General features: G+C 33.7%; 1 protein-coding gene across 1 annotated transcript; it reads left to right on the forward strand.

Moving 5' to 3' along the window:
- The first annotated feature begins 6,050 nt into the window (after positions 1-6,050).
- On the forward strand, positions 6,051-16,262 carry LOC143056508 (uncharacterized). Its single transcript, XM_076229585.1, has 12 exons — positions 6,051-6,163; positions 6,543-6,742; positions 8,066-8,363; positions 9,758-9,928; positions 10,386-10,573; positions 11,181-11,340; positions 12,006-12,117; positions 12,534-12,684; positions 13,257-13,401; positions 14,175-14,346; positions 15,404-15,576; positions 16,144-16,262. Exons 2-12 carry the CDS (start codon positions 6,566-6,568, stop codon positions 16,200-16,202), a joined length of 1,806 nt encoding a protein of 601 aa, XP_076085700.1. The 5' UTR covers positions 6,051-6,163; positions 6,543-6,565; the 3' UTR covers positions 16,203-16,262.
- Positions 16,263-19,226: the final 2,964 nt, after the last annotated feature.

Raw genomic sequence — 19,226 nt, forward strand, 5'->3', positions numbered from 1 at the left:
GTCTAAAAACCGACTCTCGGTGGTTAACGTCTCTCGATGGTTAACTTTAAGTGCCTACCTTATTTATTCTATATTGTGTGGAATTCAGCAGCCCGTTATTCTCTATAGTTTACTTTTTTAACCTTTTTTCCTCTTACTACTTATTTTTTTCTCTTTTTTTTATTTCTTTGTCTCGTTTTTTTTCTCACTATTCTGTTAGCCCCACCCACACCTTCAGTCTGACCAGTAACTAGAACGTCATTTTAGAAGCTTTTAACAAAAAGTGCGTCCAATTGGAAAAAGGACAATGTGGGTAAGGAAAGTTTTTTGAATCGATTTCTGGACATCTGCAGGTCATCTGTTACGAGATAATAGATGAAAAATGTCCATAAGTTTTTAAATGTTAATATAATTATAGTCTAGAAAAGTCATTTTGTCTTATTTCGGTCTTTTGGCTACTTTTGAAATGTTAATATATAGTCTAGGAAGGTCATCATGTCTTATTTGAGTCTTGTACTTTAGACTGGCTGCGAAACAAACGGTATAAATCTAGATGAATGTTTCCGCGATTTGTTCCAAGTAGAGATAGTCATCAAGGACAAATGGTGTTTCTTTGTTCTATCTAAATTCTAAAACTTGAAGTCATTTTTTTTGATTTTAAAGTTACTATCTTTTACAACATATCTGCCGTTTCAACAATCTGTAATTTAAATTAATGCTTTAAGGCGAAGTGTACGTAACTGCACGCCTCTAGCGGCATACGGGATTAAAAACGTTCGTCGTTAGTTACGCAAGTTATCTCCCTTACTCCAAGAAAGGACACACGAAAGAGAAACTACTTTTTGCGGTCTAACATGAATCCAACAAGCACGCCTGTGCTGTCTTAAAACCTCATAGAAATTATCTGAATTACTCCAATTAGAAATCAAAGCATTCTGTTCGTTGTTCTGTGTGCAGCCTGACTTTAAAACACTGTTTTGTTTTGTTTGTTTTAGACGCGAAGGAGAAGGCATTTCGTGTTTATGATATCATCAGAAAGAGAAAAAAAACGCCTCACAACAAAATTATAAACAAATAAACAAATAAACATGTAACAATTTTACTTCTATTGATATCAAATTAATTAAAATGAAACCTGAATTGACCTAACAATATCGTTTTAAAAAGCCGTAGTCTTGAACGAAAAACACAGTACTCAACGTAAAGTTTTATAATAGGTTACAGATAATTAATGAAAGACGTGTGAATTAAATTGTTGAATTGAAAAGACGTTGACATGTTCGTATTTTGTGCAATTGAAAATTTTCGGACATGATTTATATTCATATAAGAAATAAGACGATACCAAGAGAATAATTTGACCACAACTGAGTGCAACACTTACAAGTCGGAAGAACAAAGACGGAAAACAAACAAAAATAAACAAATTAGGCCCAAAAAATTACTCAGTAACTTAAAAGTTGTTTCACTCTAACATTTATCTTAGAATAAGTAAAAACTATGTCATTCAATTAGCTCCCAGTTTTCAACTTTTTCTACATGTGCAGAAAATAAACAGGTGTCTTCTATTCCGTCCGCAATTTATAGGAAAACTAAATCTAAATTTAGAACCAAATTGAAATTGAAATTACACATGTAAGATAAAATATAACATGTCATTTCTTCTTTATCAAATTCCAATTTCGAAGAGATATATAGCGAAACCTGTTTTCTTTTATTGTGCCTGTGTGCATCATTCAAATTTAGAGAATGTAATTTTGACATGTTTGAAGTAACAAGTCTCAATGATTCAAGATTATGAATGAATAGAATATAGTATTACGAGGGGGTAGGACCTTTATCGGGACTCCGGGATCGGGTGTTTTTTAAGGTAGATACATGGTATACCGCCATCTTGGATTGTACAATCACAGTACAAAATCGGTCTAGTTATTTGCCCAAATCAGCAAATTTGGAAACAGATTTGCAATTTAACGGTTAGACTGTTTATTTATATAAAGAAAACTTGCTAATCTATTGTATTATTCAAAATATTTTAACAAATATCAACCTTTTTGGTTTTTAAAATCATTTTTTCAAATGAGCCATTAAAGGGGAGATAACTCTTTTAGCACAAAATGTATACTGGGCTAATAGGGAATTTTTTTACTTTTACTTGTGGAAAGAAAACAAGTTCGATGACACCATGTTTTCTTTTTATTTTCTTAAAACATATTATAAAACCTATCTTCTCACAATTTATTTTAAAATTCTATCTCATAGAATTTTGTTTATGCACTGTTATGTGTTTTTTCATGAACAAACTAACCAAATTTAGGCAATTTTCAACGACTCGTAGCTTGAAAATAGCACGGTGACCCATACTTTTTATTATATTTTTGAAAAAAGCATAGGAAAATCTTCATTTTGTCAAATTATAAGAAAATTCTGTCTCAAAAAACCTTTACTTGTGATCTACCTTAAGCTCGAGATTTCGGGATTGACCCTTTCGGGATCCGGGAATTTTATTTCCGAATTTCGGGATGTCGGGATTTTAAATTTATTTAAATTCGGGACCTCGGGATTTTGTATTTTTAAGCCCGGGATTTCGGGATCTGGACCCCTCCTTCTATTACGGTTTAAGAAAAGAGGTCAGGAAATTTTTGTGCCACTTGTAACTGCAATTTAATATTTAGTGGAATGAGAGGTGAAATGTGTTCTATTACCTTTCGATAGCATTTTAAAGTTGTTTTTTTTTTTTTTAATTTAACCAAAGTTTACTGCAAGGGATGTTTAACGACCTCGATGATTATCCATGAGGATCTCGCACTCGGTCAGCTCTTTGCTTTCACCTAGTTCATATAATCATACAAGATTTGAGAAGCCTGTGGTTTACTAGTCTTATAATATAAAACTTTGGAGTTCATATCATTTACATTCAACTTTTTTTTTATCGAATATTTCTTTTTTACTATCAATGTTGAACCCCCCTCCCCAAAAAAATAAAACAAAATAAAATAAAAATATTCGATAGTAAACGTTGAATGTAAATGATGTGAACTCCAAAGTTTTATATTATAAGACCAGTTAACCACAGGCTTCTCAATTATTGTATGATCATGAACTAGGTGAAAGCATTGAGCTGGTTGTAATTCACTTTGGTTCAATTCTGTTACTTCACAACATGGTATTTGTTTTCTGTAAATATTTTTATATAAGGCGGTTGATTTTGTCAGCTGAGTCTTTTGTGGCCTACACATTATATTTTTTCCTTCAATTGTTGAAAACAGTATGGTTGTTTAAAGTGTTTGCTTACATCGACTTGATTTAACCAGTGGCGGATAGTTGTCTCATGGAAGTCATACCACATCTCCTTATTTTTTTTATATTGTATAAGTAGGAAAGCTATGCATTTGCATTATGCAGAGACAATATTCGTACGGCACTACGCTATAGGTAAACCCGTGTAGCAATACATTATGAATAATCGCCGTGCATTACACTGAGTAAATTCTTAAAATTTTATTAGGTAAATTTTTAAAGCATCGAACATGATACATTCTCATAAGGTCGCCTTTGGTACTTTCTTCTATTCATTAATTTTACACAAGTTAATTAAACGCATTACACTATACACATTTGTTATTGTATAACAGTACTGGGTATGTTCCTGTCGTAATTGCACTAGATAAGTCAACCTCAAAAGTACCATATTAGGTGTATGTTTTCATCTTGAATATGTATGAAATATCTGCGACGGGAAGTTATTATAATACCAAATACTCTGATTTTTTTCTATTTTGTTAAAATGTATTAACCTCATTGCGGCCTAAAAAATTCTGAAGATTGAACGAAATCAACATGTTTTAAATTTCAAGCGTCCGAAGCGCTTTTCTAGATTAACCTTGATATAGAACACTAAAGGCCGAACATTTGAAAGCCACGGATGTATAAGAACCTATCGGAAATAGTTGAAGAGCCATTATAGTATGCATTATGCTTATTTTTTAAATCCATTCAGCAAACATTTAATTTACATCATTTGTTTGTCATTAGTTAAAGAAAAAGAGAAGTGATCGCGACGGGAAATTTTGTAAAATTAAATTTTTTTGCAGAGTTGCGTCACGAGCATGTGTGTAAACATGACTAATGAAATAAGTTTATAATGTAGACCATATTGTGTGTAAATCCTCAGAATAACACCATGCAGAAATGACGAAGATGAATATATGCAGAAAATATGTCTACTTTTTTAAATACAAACATGCAGAAGTAAGATGGAAAAACAAGGTGTATACCCGATCCTAATATTAAAACCGACCAATTCATTCTGACAACACTGTGTTAATCGGGACAAATTCAAACTCGATATTGATTCATAATTTTTTTACAATCCATGCAAGCATTAAAAAAGGTGTGGAAACCACTCTAATATAGAAAAGAATAAAATCTACGGGGTAACTTTCTTTCATTTGCGGTAAATTTAATTACAAACTTGCAATTTTTTGGCGACAGAAATATTCTTTAAAATTAGTTAGTTTATTTTCTTATCAATTTACAATGTTAGATCATTTGTAATACATAGGAAGATGGGTGATACACACGCACGACATTGTTTCGACATTGTACGGAATAATGTTCCGGCCAAAAAAACAAACTTCAACAAGGAGTAGCGTAAAAACTAGAACGGTTGCTAAGGACTTTCTTTGCACCCATCGATTCGTCTTTCATTTTTGAATCGTATATCAATTTAAAAAAAAAATAGAAAATCTTGATAATGTAAAAATATCTGCTAATTTTGATGATTTTCCCTATATATCCTTTGTATTTTTGGTAGCATGCTATTAATTTCAACGGCTCATATCTCAAAAACGAAAACGGTTACCCCTTTTTTTATTTTATTTTCTGGTGTAATGTTACAAGCAGAATTCATATGTGAAATTTAAAAAAAATCCATTGTGTAGTTTAATTACGTACTCTTCGCCTTAAGGCAAAAAGTGCTTTCAATGATCTGCCTCGATGTAACGTATCATTAAGTTTGCTCATGGACATGTTTCTGGAGAGAAAAGCAGCCTTACATTACTTGATACATGTAACATATTCGTTCGTTCGTTCGCTTGTTTGTTTGTTTGTTTGTTCGTGTGTTCGTTCGTTCGAACGTTTGTTTGTTCGTGCGTTCGTTCGAACGTTTGTTTGTTCGTTCGTTCGTTCGTTTATTTATTCATTCATTTATTCATTCATTCGTTCCATCATTCATTATTCGTTCTTTCCTTCGTTCGTTTCTTCGTTCGTTCCTTCGTTCGTTCATGTGTTCGTTCGTTCGTGTCGTTTGTTCGTTATTTTGATCGTTCGTTCGTTCGTTCATTCATTCATTCATTCATTCATTCATTCATTCATTCGTCCATCCATCCTTTATTCATTCATTCATTCATTCGTTCGTTTCTTCGTTCGTTCTAAGGTTCGCTCATTTGTTCGTTAGTTTGTGTCGTTCGTTCGTTCGTTCGTTGATTTGATCGTTCGTTCGTTCATTCATTCATTCATTCATTCATTCATTCATTCATTCATTCATTCATTCATTCATTCATTCATTCATTCATTCATTTATTCATTCATTCATCAATCATTCATCCATTATTATTTCGTTTCTTCATTGTTTCCTTCATTCGTTCGTTCGTTCGTTCGTTCGTTCGTTCGTTCGTTCGTTCGTTCCTTCGATCGTTCGTTCCTTCGTTTATCGTTTCTTTGTTCGTTCATTCGTGTCGTTCGTTCATTCATGCGTTCTTTCGTTCGTTCGTTCCATCGATCGTTCGTTCGTTCAATTATTCATTCATCCATTCATTTGATGCACAATTAGGATGATTTCTTTTACACTTCATGACATACAGTTCAGCAATGTGTACCAAGAACTCCCAGAAGTTAAGTAATTTGTCTTTAGTTATCTGCAACCATGACCTTATTCTGAATGCAAGTGTAATAAGCGTGTGTATTTGGAGGAGAATGTCTAATTCCCCTGATAATTGTACGGAATTTCTGAACTATACAGGAACATGTATTCAAACAAAATATTACTAGTTCCCGAACTTTATCTAAAGGTACGTCATTGTGATAAGAATGAGAATGATTGGAGAGTATATAAATTAAATGCTAAGACCATAACAGAACATATTGTCTGGATAAAACCCGAACGAACGCATAGCTCACAAAGGTAACATTATTTGAAATATATGTTTTCGTGGCCTCAAAAAGTTTCACATCAAATAACTCTTAAAAAATTATCATTCATTTTCTCATTTAATTTTCATATAGGTACTTAAAAAATTATCATTCATTTTCTCATTTAATTTTCATATAGTTACAAATTGATATCACACACACATTCTTATATAAGGTTATATTAAAGCTATTGGGTAACATCAATGTAACGCCAACCAAAACTACAGAAATCATAAAAATGCATTTAGAGTGTAGCAGAAGTCTTCAGCATTGCAAAGTTTTCAAACTCTACACAGTTTTGAGTATAAGTTAAACTGTTTTCATGAAGCCTCCAAACTGAGTATAATGAATCTTTGATTTGTTTTATGTAGTGAACATTCGGTGTTCCTGCAAGATGATCGCTCTGTTGGTACTTACTGCCTTGTTATCAATCAATGCTGAGGACCAAGGTGTTTATATTGATAATCATTGGGATGGTGGCTTTGCAGGTCATGTTTTGCTACACCCTGCAGTTGCCCTTCATGGCTGGACTATCCATGTCAAATTTGATCATCCTGTTGACAAACTTGAGGTAAGCAAAATATCAAATTATATCAACTAAGTCAAATGTTAGATGATAAACGACACCAATAATTCGGTCTGAATTGGCATGTTTTTTAGTTCTGTTGGAGAAATTGGACTTGTAAGGCCCTCTTTTTAGGCAATGATATTTATTTTTCTCTTTATTGAATACGATTGAGCCCATACAAGGTCGTTCGAACAGTGAATTCCGTCGTCACCATACATTATCCATGAGGATCTGGATAGGGGGCTCCTTAATGTCTTTACTCTTAATTTTGATAGACCGATTTCGTCTAACTATGAGTTCCAGACTTCATAGGTACAAATGATCAGGAAGAGAAAATTCAAAATAACAAACAGAAATATAGGGAAACGCATGAACTGTATGGTGCGTCAGGAGGATAAGCCTTACATGCCTGCCCCAATGCCATTTTTTCCACACTCAGTAAGAATGTCGTAATCGAAAAAAGTCGACAATTGGTAAACTCACAGATCAGACCAAATTGGTTGGATCATGAGACCGCTAGACCATGTCCATAATAATTGAAAACAGCCCAAATCCATTTGTAATGATTGAATTATAAGATATAAGATATAAGAATACCTTGTCGTTTGCAATTACAAAGCGCTCAAATCCTTTGTTGATATTTGGTAGTATTTTTAGATAGTTCTCATGTGAAGTACCTGTAGGCAGGTTTTTACCCTACTATCCAAGACAAAATGGCAACAAATAATGACAGTAGTCAATCGTCAATCTTCGGGTGAATCCGCTACTCTTCGTCTGATAAAAGTACGGAATCGGCCGAGTTGTGACGAACTATCCGAGACAAAATGGCAACAAATAATGACAGTAGTCAATCTGAAATCTTCGGGTGAATCCGCTACTCTTCGTCTGTACGGAATCGGCCGAGTTGTGACGAACTATCCGAGACAAAATGGCAACCAATAATGACAGTAGTCAATCGGCAATCCTCGGGTGAATCCGCTACTCTTCGTCTGATAAAAGTACGGAATCGGCCGAGTAAGTACGGAATCGGCCGAGTTGTGACGAATGCAACAGTAGTATACAGCTTTGCAATAGTCATTAATCGATTAAGGGAAAACAAATTAGGATTAAAAACCAAAGCCAAGGAAACTACATCAATTATAAGAGAGAGAAAAAAACGGAACGAAAGAAACAAAATTTAACTCCAACATACATGAAAACGAACATCAATGTATACAATTTAAAATTATGACCATATTAATTATCATTATTCACGTCAGCACAGACATACATTCGAACATATACAGCAAGCTACGAGCTCTGATAATTTTCAGTTTTTGCATTTAGACCTGGGTAGCTGCATTAACATCTACCAGCTCAGACAAAACAGAATTTGTACTTACAAATAAGGACTATGATAAAGATGTTTTGTCCGGGGGAAACCTGAAGATCGACTTTGTAGCACGTGCATCGGGTACCACATCTCTAGCAGGGAAAGTAACAATAGAAGGACAGAGTCCACAACCAACAGGAACACAACAACCAAATCAACCAACGGGTAATCCATCATTTCCACCAGTTTCGACAAATAATTCTACAGGATCAACTAGTCATTCTGTAAAATTGACACCACCACCTGGAGTTGGTAAGCATTACGTTGATAGATATAGAAGGATAAATTGAATAGTTGAATAAATGCAATTATCGTGGCAGCTATTTGCCAGTGTTTTATGGTTCAATAGTGTTGACAGTGGGTTACTTGCCATTAATTTTTATACCCCTTCCAAATTTATTTCTCCATGTTTAATGCCTCAAATTGCAAGTAGGGGGGGGGGGGTGAAATTACACTGTAAAAATATTTGGGTCCAGACTTTTTAAGGAAAGTAGTGATTTGGTCCAGGTGAAAAAGGTTGAAAAATAGCACTTTGGAAGCTGTCAAAAGATTTCAAGACGCCCTAAAGATAAAATTGTCCATATTTTGAGTTAGAGGCGATGAGGTTTTCTATAACTTTGATATAATTTGTCCCAAAAGTAGTACAACACACTGTAAAAGTTTCTTTGAGAAAGCGCAGGTGGGATTTTTTTTATTTACATTTATGTTCTAAAAGAAATGCACTACGAAATAATTGTGGTCTCGGACCTACTTATGACATATGTGATTAGGGACTTTCCGATTGAATTTTCCTCGGAGTTCAGTATTTTTATGATTTTACTTCTTATTAAAATATATATTAATGTTTATTCAGTATTTGTGTTTGATGCTAATTAGTTGAATCAATTACGTTAATGTTGTAAATACAGGTTTACAAATGAGGATACTACATCGTTTTAAATAAAGTAGGTTTCATATCGTCCTTCGGAAATCAAGGGACTAACTTTAAATGCTTTTGATATAAACAAACATAATTGTCCATTTCTTGATTTGAATAATATATTTTCACACGGGAAACTATATACAAAAATGTACATCATTAAAGAACTATTTTTGTTCTTTTTATCCCTAATTCCGTTGTGTATTATACTCACCTCATATACCAGGGTTATGTTTTGGTACGCCAGTCGCGATCTTGATACGATTCGCCATAAGTTAGGTATTGTTGTGCTTTATACCATATCCAAATGATATTTACAGCTCTTATGTTGTGCTGTTACGCCACCGTTTTATGTTAGGGGAGGGAAACTGTTCACTTACATGTTAAACCCCGACACATTATTAATGTTCCTGACGGTTAGTTTTATTGCTGTTTAATTTACGTTTATCCCGTATCGCCTCTTTTAAATCAGTTTATAGATTAAGACATTATTACAAAACTTAGGTTCAACTCCATGATTCAAAGTTGACCTTATATGGTTTTTGCTATTTTATTAAGCTTCATTTGGGTCATAAAGCTATTCAACCTTTTCGGGTTCTTGTACATACTTGGCTTTCAAATAATCGACTTGATAAAGGTTGATCCAGAAAACTGTTCGGACGAATGACATTTATAAAGTGTTGATTTCATTTTTGAAACATTTTAACAAGTTTTATTTGTGCTTTAGGAGGGTCTAAGATGAAATATGACTATGGTAAAGCCATGGGACTTTCCATCTTATTTTATGACGCTCAGAGATCTGGCAAACTTCCTGGTAACAACCCCATCCCATGGAGAGGGGATTCTGCAATGGGTGATAACGGGGATGGACACGACTTAACAGGAGGCTGGTATGATGGCAAGTATATACATTTTGAAATATATGAAAAACTCCGAAAGAGTCAGTCTCGTAGCAGTAAAGACGCTGCCACTGTTTCGAAGTTTTAAATAATGGTTTGCATTGAAAAGAAATGTTCACATAAGGTGTATATTGCTTAATATTTACAGAAGGTTTGCATGTAGCAAAATGTATGATTATATATTGGATAAAACATATACCACGTGTCTTTGTCTATGACATAGTGTTTGGGCACATGTCATCGTCGGTACATGGTAAGAATACTTGCCCCTAATTTTGTTGATAATTTTGTTTTAGAGATAACACGAAGATATGAATAACATTAGAACTGACAAAATTGAAATTCGTTTTTTGATAATCTACTAGTATTCCGTTGTTGAATTGCATAGAAACCGTTTTACCTTTATAAATGTTTGGCTTGGTTTTCGCTGCGAATTCATAGATATTTACCTTTCAGCTGGAGATCATGTCAAATTCAACCTTCCTATGGCAATGTCAGCTCATGTTCTAGGATGGGGATTAGAAAAATTCAAAGATGCATATGAACATGCTGGAAAACTGAACGACATGTACGATTGTTTAAGAACACCATTGGACTATTTCCTGAAATGTTGGATTCCAAGCCAACAAACTTACTGGGTTCAGGTGATTCATTTGCTCAAAAATCGTTTATGTTATGTATAGGTTTTATGTTCATGCGCATTTAACAATCTCATATAACCTCGAATATTTATTTTAAATATAAGCCAAAAAGCAAATGACTCATATTGCATAAGAAATAATCAGAAAAGACAGGCAAAAGACCGCAGAGGGACATTCGAGCACGTAAGTCTAGATCAAAACTGAGAAAGCCAAGACAAAAAATGAAAAAAACTAAAGCAAGAACAACATTAATACTAAAGACTAAGCAACATGAACCCCACTAAAGTTAGGGGCGACCTTAGATGCTCCGATCCGAAAGGATAAGAAAATCCTGCTCCACATTTGTCATCCATATATATGCCAAATATATGTATACCGGTATGGGCATCAATCGGAAAGATACTATGCACAAGGAATTCTACTCAAACCTTATTTGGCGCTGTTTGAAAAGAAATCTATTATAAAAAATGTAACTTAGACTTTCAGCGAATTACAAGCTGAAGATTTGAAAATGATTAAAGAATAGAGAAAAACGTCTAACATTAAACAATATAGAATTGAAGGAACCCTTTTCCATCCCTCATGCATTTGTTTTTTTCAATACATATAGGTAGGTGATGGTGGAGCAGACCATGCTTTCTGGGGGAGAGCAGAGGACATGCACATGGGCAGACCAGCTTATAAGATTCATCCCGGGGCACCAGGAAGTGACGCTGCAGGAAATACAGTTGCAGCACTTGCTATCGGAGCAGTTGTGTTCAAAGAAAAAGGTTAGAGGATTTGAAGCACTATGTTAGCACACATTCGTATAAATCGGCCGACTGCGCTGACAAACATTAAGACTGGATTTCTTGTGTCTATTTTTTTTTTATTTCATATAATTTAGATCTAGTGTAGATGTGTTTAAAGTACAAAACATTATTTTACTGTGGGGAACATAGTTTCAGCACTTTTATCGGAGCAGTTACTTTAAACGTCAAAATTGTTGAATAATTTCTAATCAATAGCCAGACCTCGTCATATTCCGCCAACCAACATGAAACGTTCTTAGATTGTATAATCTGACCATATGAGCCGAATGAAATTTCTAATATTTTATATCTTAGTTGGCACAAGTTAAGCAATGCTTTGAAATGTATGCCAAATAATTCCATATTTCATAGGAAAGATAGAAACTTTTATCTCGAACACACGTCTGAATTTATTTCTTTAATATCTTGATATTTCTATATTTTGTTCATAATGCCTTAATAACCTTGTAATTATGATGGCGAAGTGTGAGCAGGATCTATATTTCAATCAAATTGCACGAGGTAACATTAATGGAGTACTACGAAATTAATTTCATTACTTTAACCTCCTCACCATTTTCTCGTAATCATTAAGTAAGAACTACTTCACCTTTACTTCGAAGATTTCTGTTTCAATATTTCAGATGCTGGTTACAGTGCTAAATTATTGGAAGCAGCTAAATCCTTGTACGAGTTTGCCAAATCTAATCCCGGTATATATTCAAACAGCGTTCCTCAAGCAAAGGCCTTTTATGGGTAATATACTAGAAATGCTAGTAGTTTATCATATTCTACGCAGATCTTACAATATTCGTATAGTGATAAATTGATATTATTCTCTGTAGATGTTGACAAATGTAAAAGTAAACTTCTTTTTTATATGTTAATATCTAGATGTAATATAGATGAGTGATTCGAAATAATAATTAATTTAAAACTTCAGTAATGAAAGACCTCCTGACCCCATGCCCAAATATTCAGACCTTGGTATCAAGTCAAGAATTATTTCGACACGTTAAATATATTGCATATCACTCCTGTTGAAGGTCGATCAATCTCCCTGGGTATTACAGCTTCATCACCATAAACAACTGACTGTCACGAAAAAGCCAATAGCCTGAAAGTGTCGTTTAACACAAGTCAATAAATAGTTTTCATATATTCTTAATTAGCTCATCAGGATTTAAAGATGAAATGTGTGAAGCTGCAGCTGAACTTTATAAAGCCACCAAAGATCAAAAGTATTTGACAGATGCAAAGTCTTTCTACGATCCTGCTTTGGCCTGGGGTTATTCGTGGGATGCAAAACAACCAGGTTGTCAGGTATGCGTTTAATTATGAAAGACATTTGAAGAGATTTCAGATATTTTCTTGCTGTATATTCGGTACTGTTAGAAATAAGGATACATTTTGAAAATCGCGAAGCCTAATCACGGTAAAATGGGCTAGAAAGGGCTAAACTCGAAATACGTTACTTGAATATATTATATAAGCAGGTAAAAACAGCTACAGAGCAGTCTTTGAGACTAAACGAATTTAACTACATGCAAACTATATGTTGTGGATAGTAGTGATTTGTTTGCAATGGACATGTTTTAGATAAGACTAAAAAACTGAACATGTCTATGTATTTTAGACCGGTTATATTAAAATGTAAAAGAAACTATCGCTGAAATGAAATTATATGCAATGCATTTATCTCTTTACGAGTATTCTTTAAAAGCAGTATTAGTTTCGGTTTTTTGTTTTGTTTGATGTGCTCGATGTACAATGTACGAAATACTATATCCAGAATCTATGAATAAAGAATTGTCTTGATTAAAAAAAATTGGTACGTAAGAAGAAAACCCTGAATCCACTCTAGTTTCATTTGATCTTTACTTCATACATTGTAGCTTTTACTCTGGGAATTAACTCAAGAAGCTAAATATAAAACTAACATGGAAGAATTCATTGCTGCATATGCACCTGGTGGATCTGTACCTATGACACCATGTGGTTTGACTTACAGGGATAAATGGGGGTCAAACAGATATGCTGGTAAGTCGTTATTCTGACCCGAACGATATAAGGGGATCAAACAGATATGCTGGTAAGTCGTTATTCTGACCCGAACGATCTAAGGGGGCCGTTTATCTTTACAAACATATGTCAATGATGTTTAAAACGAGATATGCAATAAGTTAATGACAGCTATATTAACCCAATTGACACAAAGCTAAACACATCAAGGGTATAGCAACAGACTTTTCTATAATAATGTGGACGTCACCATAAACTAAATGTATTGAACCCAATATTGTCATTTTGACAAATCTTAGATATGACTGTAGTAATTCACACAAGTGCAATAATTCATGTTTATTCGAGGTACTATTAAGCAATTTAAATGCTATTCATTTAAACATACTATTATAAATCCAGTCATCCATTATTGTGTAAAATATTAATGATAAAAGAATTGAAATAACGAAGATATATACTTAGTAATTGAAATTACGAAAGATATCAAAGGGACATTCAAGCTCATATGGAAAAAATAAACTTAAACTGGCAAAAAAAGAAAAAGTCCACCGGACAAACAACACACAACATAATTAACTTTGTAAAAATGTGTATGTTGTTGTTTGACAATCAACAACTGCAGCATCGTGCATATTGCTGTGTTATGAATTGTCGTTCTGTCATTAACGTTTAGAAGTTATGTTTCCAAAAGGAACCTTTCTTTAGAGAGAAAGAAAAGAAAAAAAAAGAATATTTTTTTAACCATTGCTATTAGATATTACTAATTCATTACCTTTTTTTCGTTTTAGCTAATGCTGCTTTCATTGCCGTGATTGCTGTTGCCGACGGAATAGGAGGAGATAAGTTTCTAAATTACGCCATGTCACAAATAAACTACATCTTAGGTGACAATAATAAACATTTGAGTTATGAAATAGGATTTGGAAATAACTATCCGAAGAAGCCTCACCACAGAGGAGCGTAAGTATACATTTTATACTTCACAAATGGAAGTTTCTCGCTACATTGAAAACCCATTGGTGGCCTTCGGCTGTTTTTGCTCTATGGTCGGGTTGTTGTCGCTTTGATACATTCCCAATTTCCATTCTCAATTTTATAACATTTGAAATACATGTAATTATCTAAAGGATTGGCGGAGTAAAGCATGTTTTCGAAATCTCAACACTCCCCTTATACCTCTTGCCAATTTTAAATAATCAAACATACAGCAATGCGCACTGTAAAACTCAGTTTAAAAGAATTCTAAGTCCGGTGTCAAAAAAGGTAACAAAACAAACAAAGCAAAATAACAATGATACATGCATTAACAAAAAATGTAAAATCACAAAAATACTGAACTCAGAGGAAAATCAAATCGGAAAGTCCTTACTCACATGGCAAAATCAAATAACAAAAACAAAACACATCAAAAACGAATGGACAACACCTGTCATAGTCCTGACAGGCATTTTCAAATATAGAAAATGGTGGATTAAACCTGGTTTAATAGCGCTAAACCTCTCATTTTGTACGACAGTCTCATCAAATTCCGTTATATTTACAATGATACGTTAACTAAACATACATACTAAATAAAATAGTCAAAATATGGGTAGAGCAGTCATTATCGTGTTACAATTTTAAAAGAATCAATTTCGTGTGTCTGACGTCAGAAAATTTATACGTCACACATTTTTGTCGTTCAATGTTTATACAAACAATTTTTAAAATTTCACATGGGAAAAGGATTACTAGCAGTTAATAATATGCCAGCTCCAGACCTCAGTTAAAGCGATTGAAAGATTGTGTCTTTATCATATGAAAATCAAGCACAATCTCTCCCATTAGGGTTTTAGTATCAAACCATCATAAAATATATGAGAAGATAAAAGAGGGACGAAAGATACCAAAGGGACAATCAAACTCATAGATGAAAATAAACTGTCAACGCCATGCCTAAAATTAAAAAGACAATAAGACAAATAATAGTACGATAACCTGTACATGTGCACTTAACATGATTATTTTTATTTCACAGTGCATGTAAGCCAGGTTGGTGTGCGCCCTCATGGCAAGATAGTCCACATATTTTGTACGGTGGTCTTTGCGGTGGACCCGGTCCTAATGACGATTATCAAGACAATCGAGATGATTATGTCAAAAACGAAGTAGCTTGTGATTTCAATGCTGGTTTCCAAACTGCATGTGCAGGTAACATTGTTCATAGATCTAAAGCCAAAAACTATGATCGATCTTTCAATGGTTTTATAAAGACTTAAATCAGTAGAAAAAAATCAATGGGTCCTGACAATTTGGGTGGTGTGAGTTGAAGCTCTGATTAATATATGATCAAACAAGCTGCTTCATTGATGAACACACAAAAGTTGTTTTTAGACTATGTTTTAAAGTTTAAAAGTTTCATCATTAAGGTGAAATACTACACCTTGGTATACACTGAGAATGTTTTGCGGAAGATCAGCGGTTCTGTCCGAGCAATCCGTCTTCCTCCACCAGTATAAATCAATCGCCATGAAATAGCCAATAGTTCTGAAAGTGAAATTAACCATGAACAATCAATCTTACACACTGAGATGTATATAGAAAATAATGCTTAGATAAAAGTGATTAACACATTCGCGTCTGTCTGTTCGTAGAATTAACCGGAACAAAAGTTTTGATTTATTTGTCTTATACTAAACAGGAAACGTTTATACAAGCCGGTGCTATTTCTTATTCATTCACGTTATAAAAATACATCATCTTTGTTTTGTTTTATAGGTCTTTACCATTTTGCAATCAACAACCAGCTGCCTCCATCACCACCGGCGAAATGTTGATTTTTGTAGACACTGAGAAGACTGAAAACTTACAGATGTTATAATAAAAATAAAGATAAATATTAGTTTTCTAATTTTGAAAAAATAGCATGTACGAATTTCATAGCATGTGTAAACTTGAAGAATTGCGTTAGAGGACAATCATTTGACACCCAACCTCCCCTCTTCCGAAAATCAAATGTTATATCTTTAGTGAACATATATTATGGATATAATTATGTCATTCAGTAATGTTATTATTGTCGATGACCTCCGTTAACCTGTATTACTAGATTCATTTCACCTGACTGGGCGGGGTTTCAGAAGTTCGCTTATTCAAGACCAGTCAATCTATAGACAGGAGTTTTGGGATAAACTCATCAATGAAGTGTCCAATTATTCTTCCCATATCATACACTCATTTCTTTTGAATATGCGTTTAGTGACACTGATAGGTGATAAGAATTCAATATTAATTATAACGGCAATCATCCTTATCACAAACATCTACAAATAGACTGTCGTTATGCAAATTAAAAAATAAGCTCCGCCCGATCAGTTGAAATAACATTGGTAATATACAACTCAAATCAGATCAAACAGAATAGCTATTCCATTCATACATTCTTTTAAGCACTTAATTGGATTTGAACCCTAGTCGTTTTAGTTTTAGGTAGTGAGGCTGTGTTTATATGCATTGTTATGTATATATAATAATTAGATAAAGGAAGATGTGGTTTGAGTGAAAATGAGACAACTCTCCATCCAAATAACAATTTATAGAAAGTAAACCATTATAGGTGATGGTACGGCCTTTAACACGGAGCCTTGGCTCACACTGAACAACAAGCTATAAGGGCACCACAAATTACTAGTGTAAAACCATTCAAACGGGAAAACCAACGGTCTAATCTATATAAAAAAAACGAGAAACGAGAAGCACGAATAAATTACATAAACAAGCGACAACTACTGTACATCAGATTCCTGACTTAGGACAGATGTATATATAAGTACGTCTGAACAAGTGACAACTCTACAACAGATTTATCAATCGGATTATCAGGAGTTATGGTGATACATGGCTGTGTACATTCTGTATATATAATTCGTCTAAACATCAGCCAAACAATGTTAGATCTGTAAATTTGCTTACGCAAATTTTTGTTCTTCCCTCACATTGTTTGTCTGATGTTTAGACGAATTAATAGTGTGTATATTATATATCAGTTATGCTTGTGACTATATTACTCAATTGGAATTACTCGTCTCAACAAGCAAAAGGTAATTTTGTATTTCTATAAAATATTTTCTGTAAATAAACTGTTTATAAAATTATTCAACAATAACGTTTTTCTACCACAAGGCAGAGATAGACTAACCCGTATTTGGCACAACCTATTGGATGTTTTTGTTTTCAATGCCCTTCAACCTCATACATATTCTATTTGGCATACTAACTGTCGAGTCTTATTCAGACAATACGTACCACATTAAAATTCTTGTATCTTTTATGAGTGTTTATAACCAATCATGGTTCGGTTCGATGGTTTATCACCAGCCTAGTAGAAGAAAGCATTTATATGTTAATATGAAAAATAATTGATATTCTGATTTTTCGTAAATTAATTTTTAATAAAATATAAAATTATTCAATAGTAAATTTGTTCTACCACCGTATATAGCTATCGATAGTCTTCGCCTATTTGTCATAACTGTTAGGAATTGTTTCATTTCAATGCTCTTAGAATGAAGGCAACAGTAGTACATACCAGTGTTCAAAGGTCATAAACCGATTGAGAGAAAACGAATCCGGATTACAGATTAAAACGTTAAAAGAGGGAATCACATCAACTTTATATAAAAGGAAAACAAAGGAACAACAGAAACACTGAAGTGCAACAAAAGCAAACGCCAACATACATAGAAAAAAACTTTTTAATAACAACTACCATATTTGTGACTTGGTACAGGATATTTTGAGAAACAATGGTGGGTTAAACCTGGTTTGATGGCTTGTCAAATCATCCGCTTTATGACAATGTTACAAAATATCTAAAATGACAACACTGCGTGACAGAAATACAGCACAAATACACACAAGAACATTTATCACAGAGAAACGCACAGACAAATAATATAATAGTCGACACAACATGCAAACCGCATAACAACAACGAAAATTTACCACCGACAAAAGACTTCACAGGATATCACAAACTCGTACGAAACTATTATTGTATTTTATTTGTCCTCGCAAATGTCCAACTGCTTTATTCGAGGGCCACATGATAGGTAATGTGTAGTCGAAAGCGTCTTTGGCGTATCAAATCATAGGCACGAAATCTTTGTTGAGTTGTTTTTTTTAAATCTAAAATATTGGTGGATTTTATATAGATAAATGAAATCGTATAATACAAAATCTACATGAGGTTGTTAAATTTGATGTATGCCTTTTTGTGCTTCTCTGTTACATTTGCTTGTCTTTATAGTGATTAAGATGCTTACACAATGTATACTGCTGTACCCGTGTTTTTGACAGTTTTACATATAGTGTCCGTTTGTTTTTTCTTTACGCATCGGTGTCAATGTAATGGAATTTGATGCGATTGTCATACAAATGAGAGGTTTAGCTATCTATAAAAACCAGGTTAAATCCACCCTTTTCTAAATAAGAAAATGCGTGTACCAAGTCAGGAATATGACAGTTGTTATCCATTTGTTTGATGTGTTCGACCTTTCGATTTTGCCATTTGATAAGGGACCTTTTTTTTGAATTTTCCTCGGAGTTCAGTATTTTGGTGATTTTACTTTGTTCTACAGTATGGGTTTTGCTACTATTGAAAGTACTTTTTCTACCGTATGGGTTGTGCTCATATTAAAAGTCTTGTGGTGACCAATAGCTTCTTACACCAACGTATTTTAGTCCTTAATTCCACATTTTGTTCACATTGATCTGACCTTGATAACTTTGACCTAAGCTTGGTTCATTAGTTTAACCAAACTCTCCAAATTTTCATAAATATATTTTCCGGTTTGTCTGTA

Source organism: Mytilus galloprovincialis, chromosome 13 (assembly GCF_965363235.1).
Source record: "Mytilus galloprovincialis chromosome 13, xbMytGall1.hap1.1, whole genome shotgun sequence".
NCBI classification, from domain to species: Eukaryota; Metazoa; Mollusca; class Bivalvia; order Mytilida; family Mytilidae; genus Mytilus; species Mytilus galloprovincialis.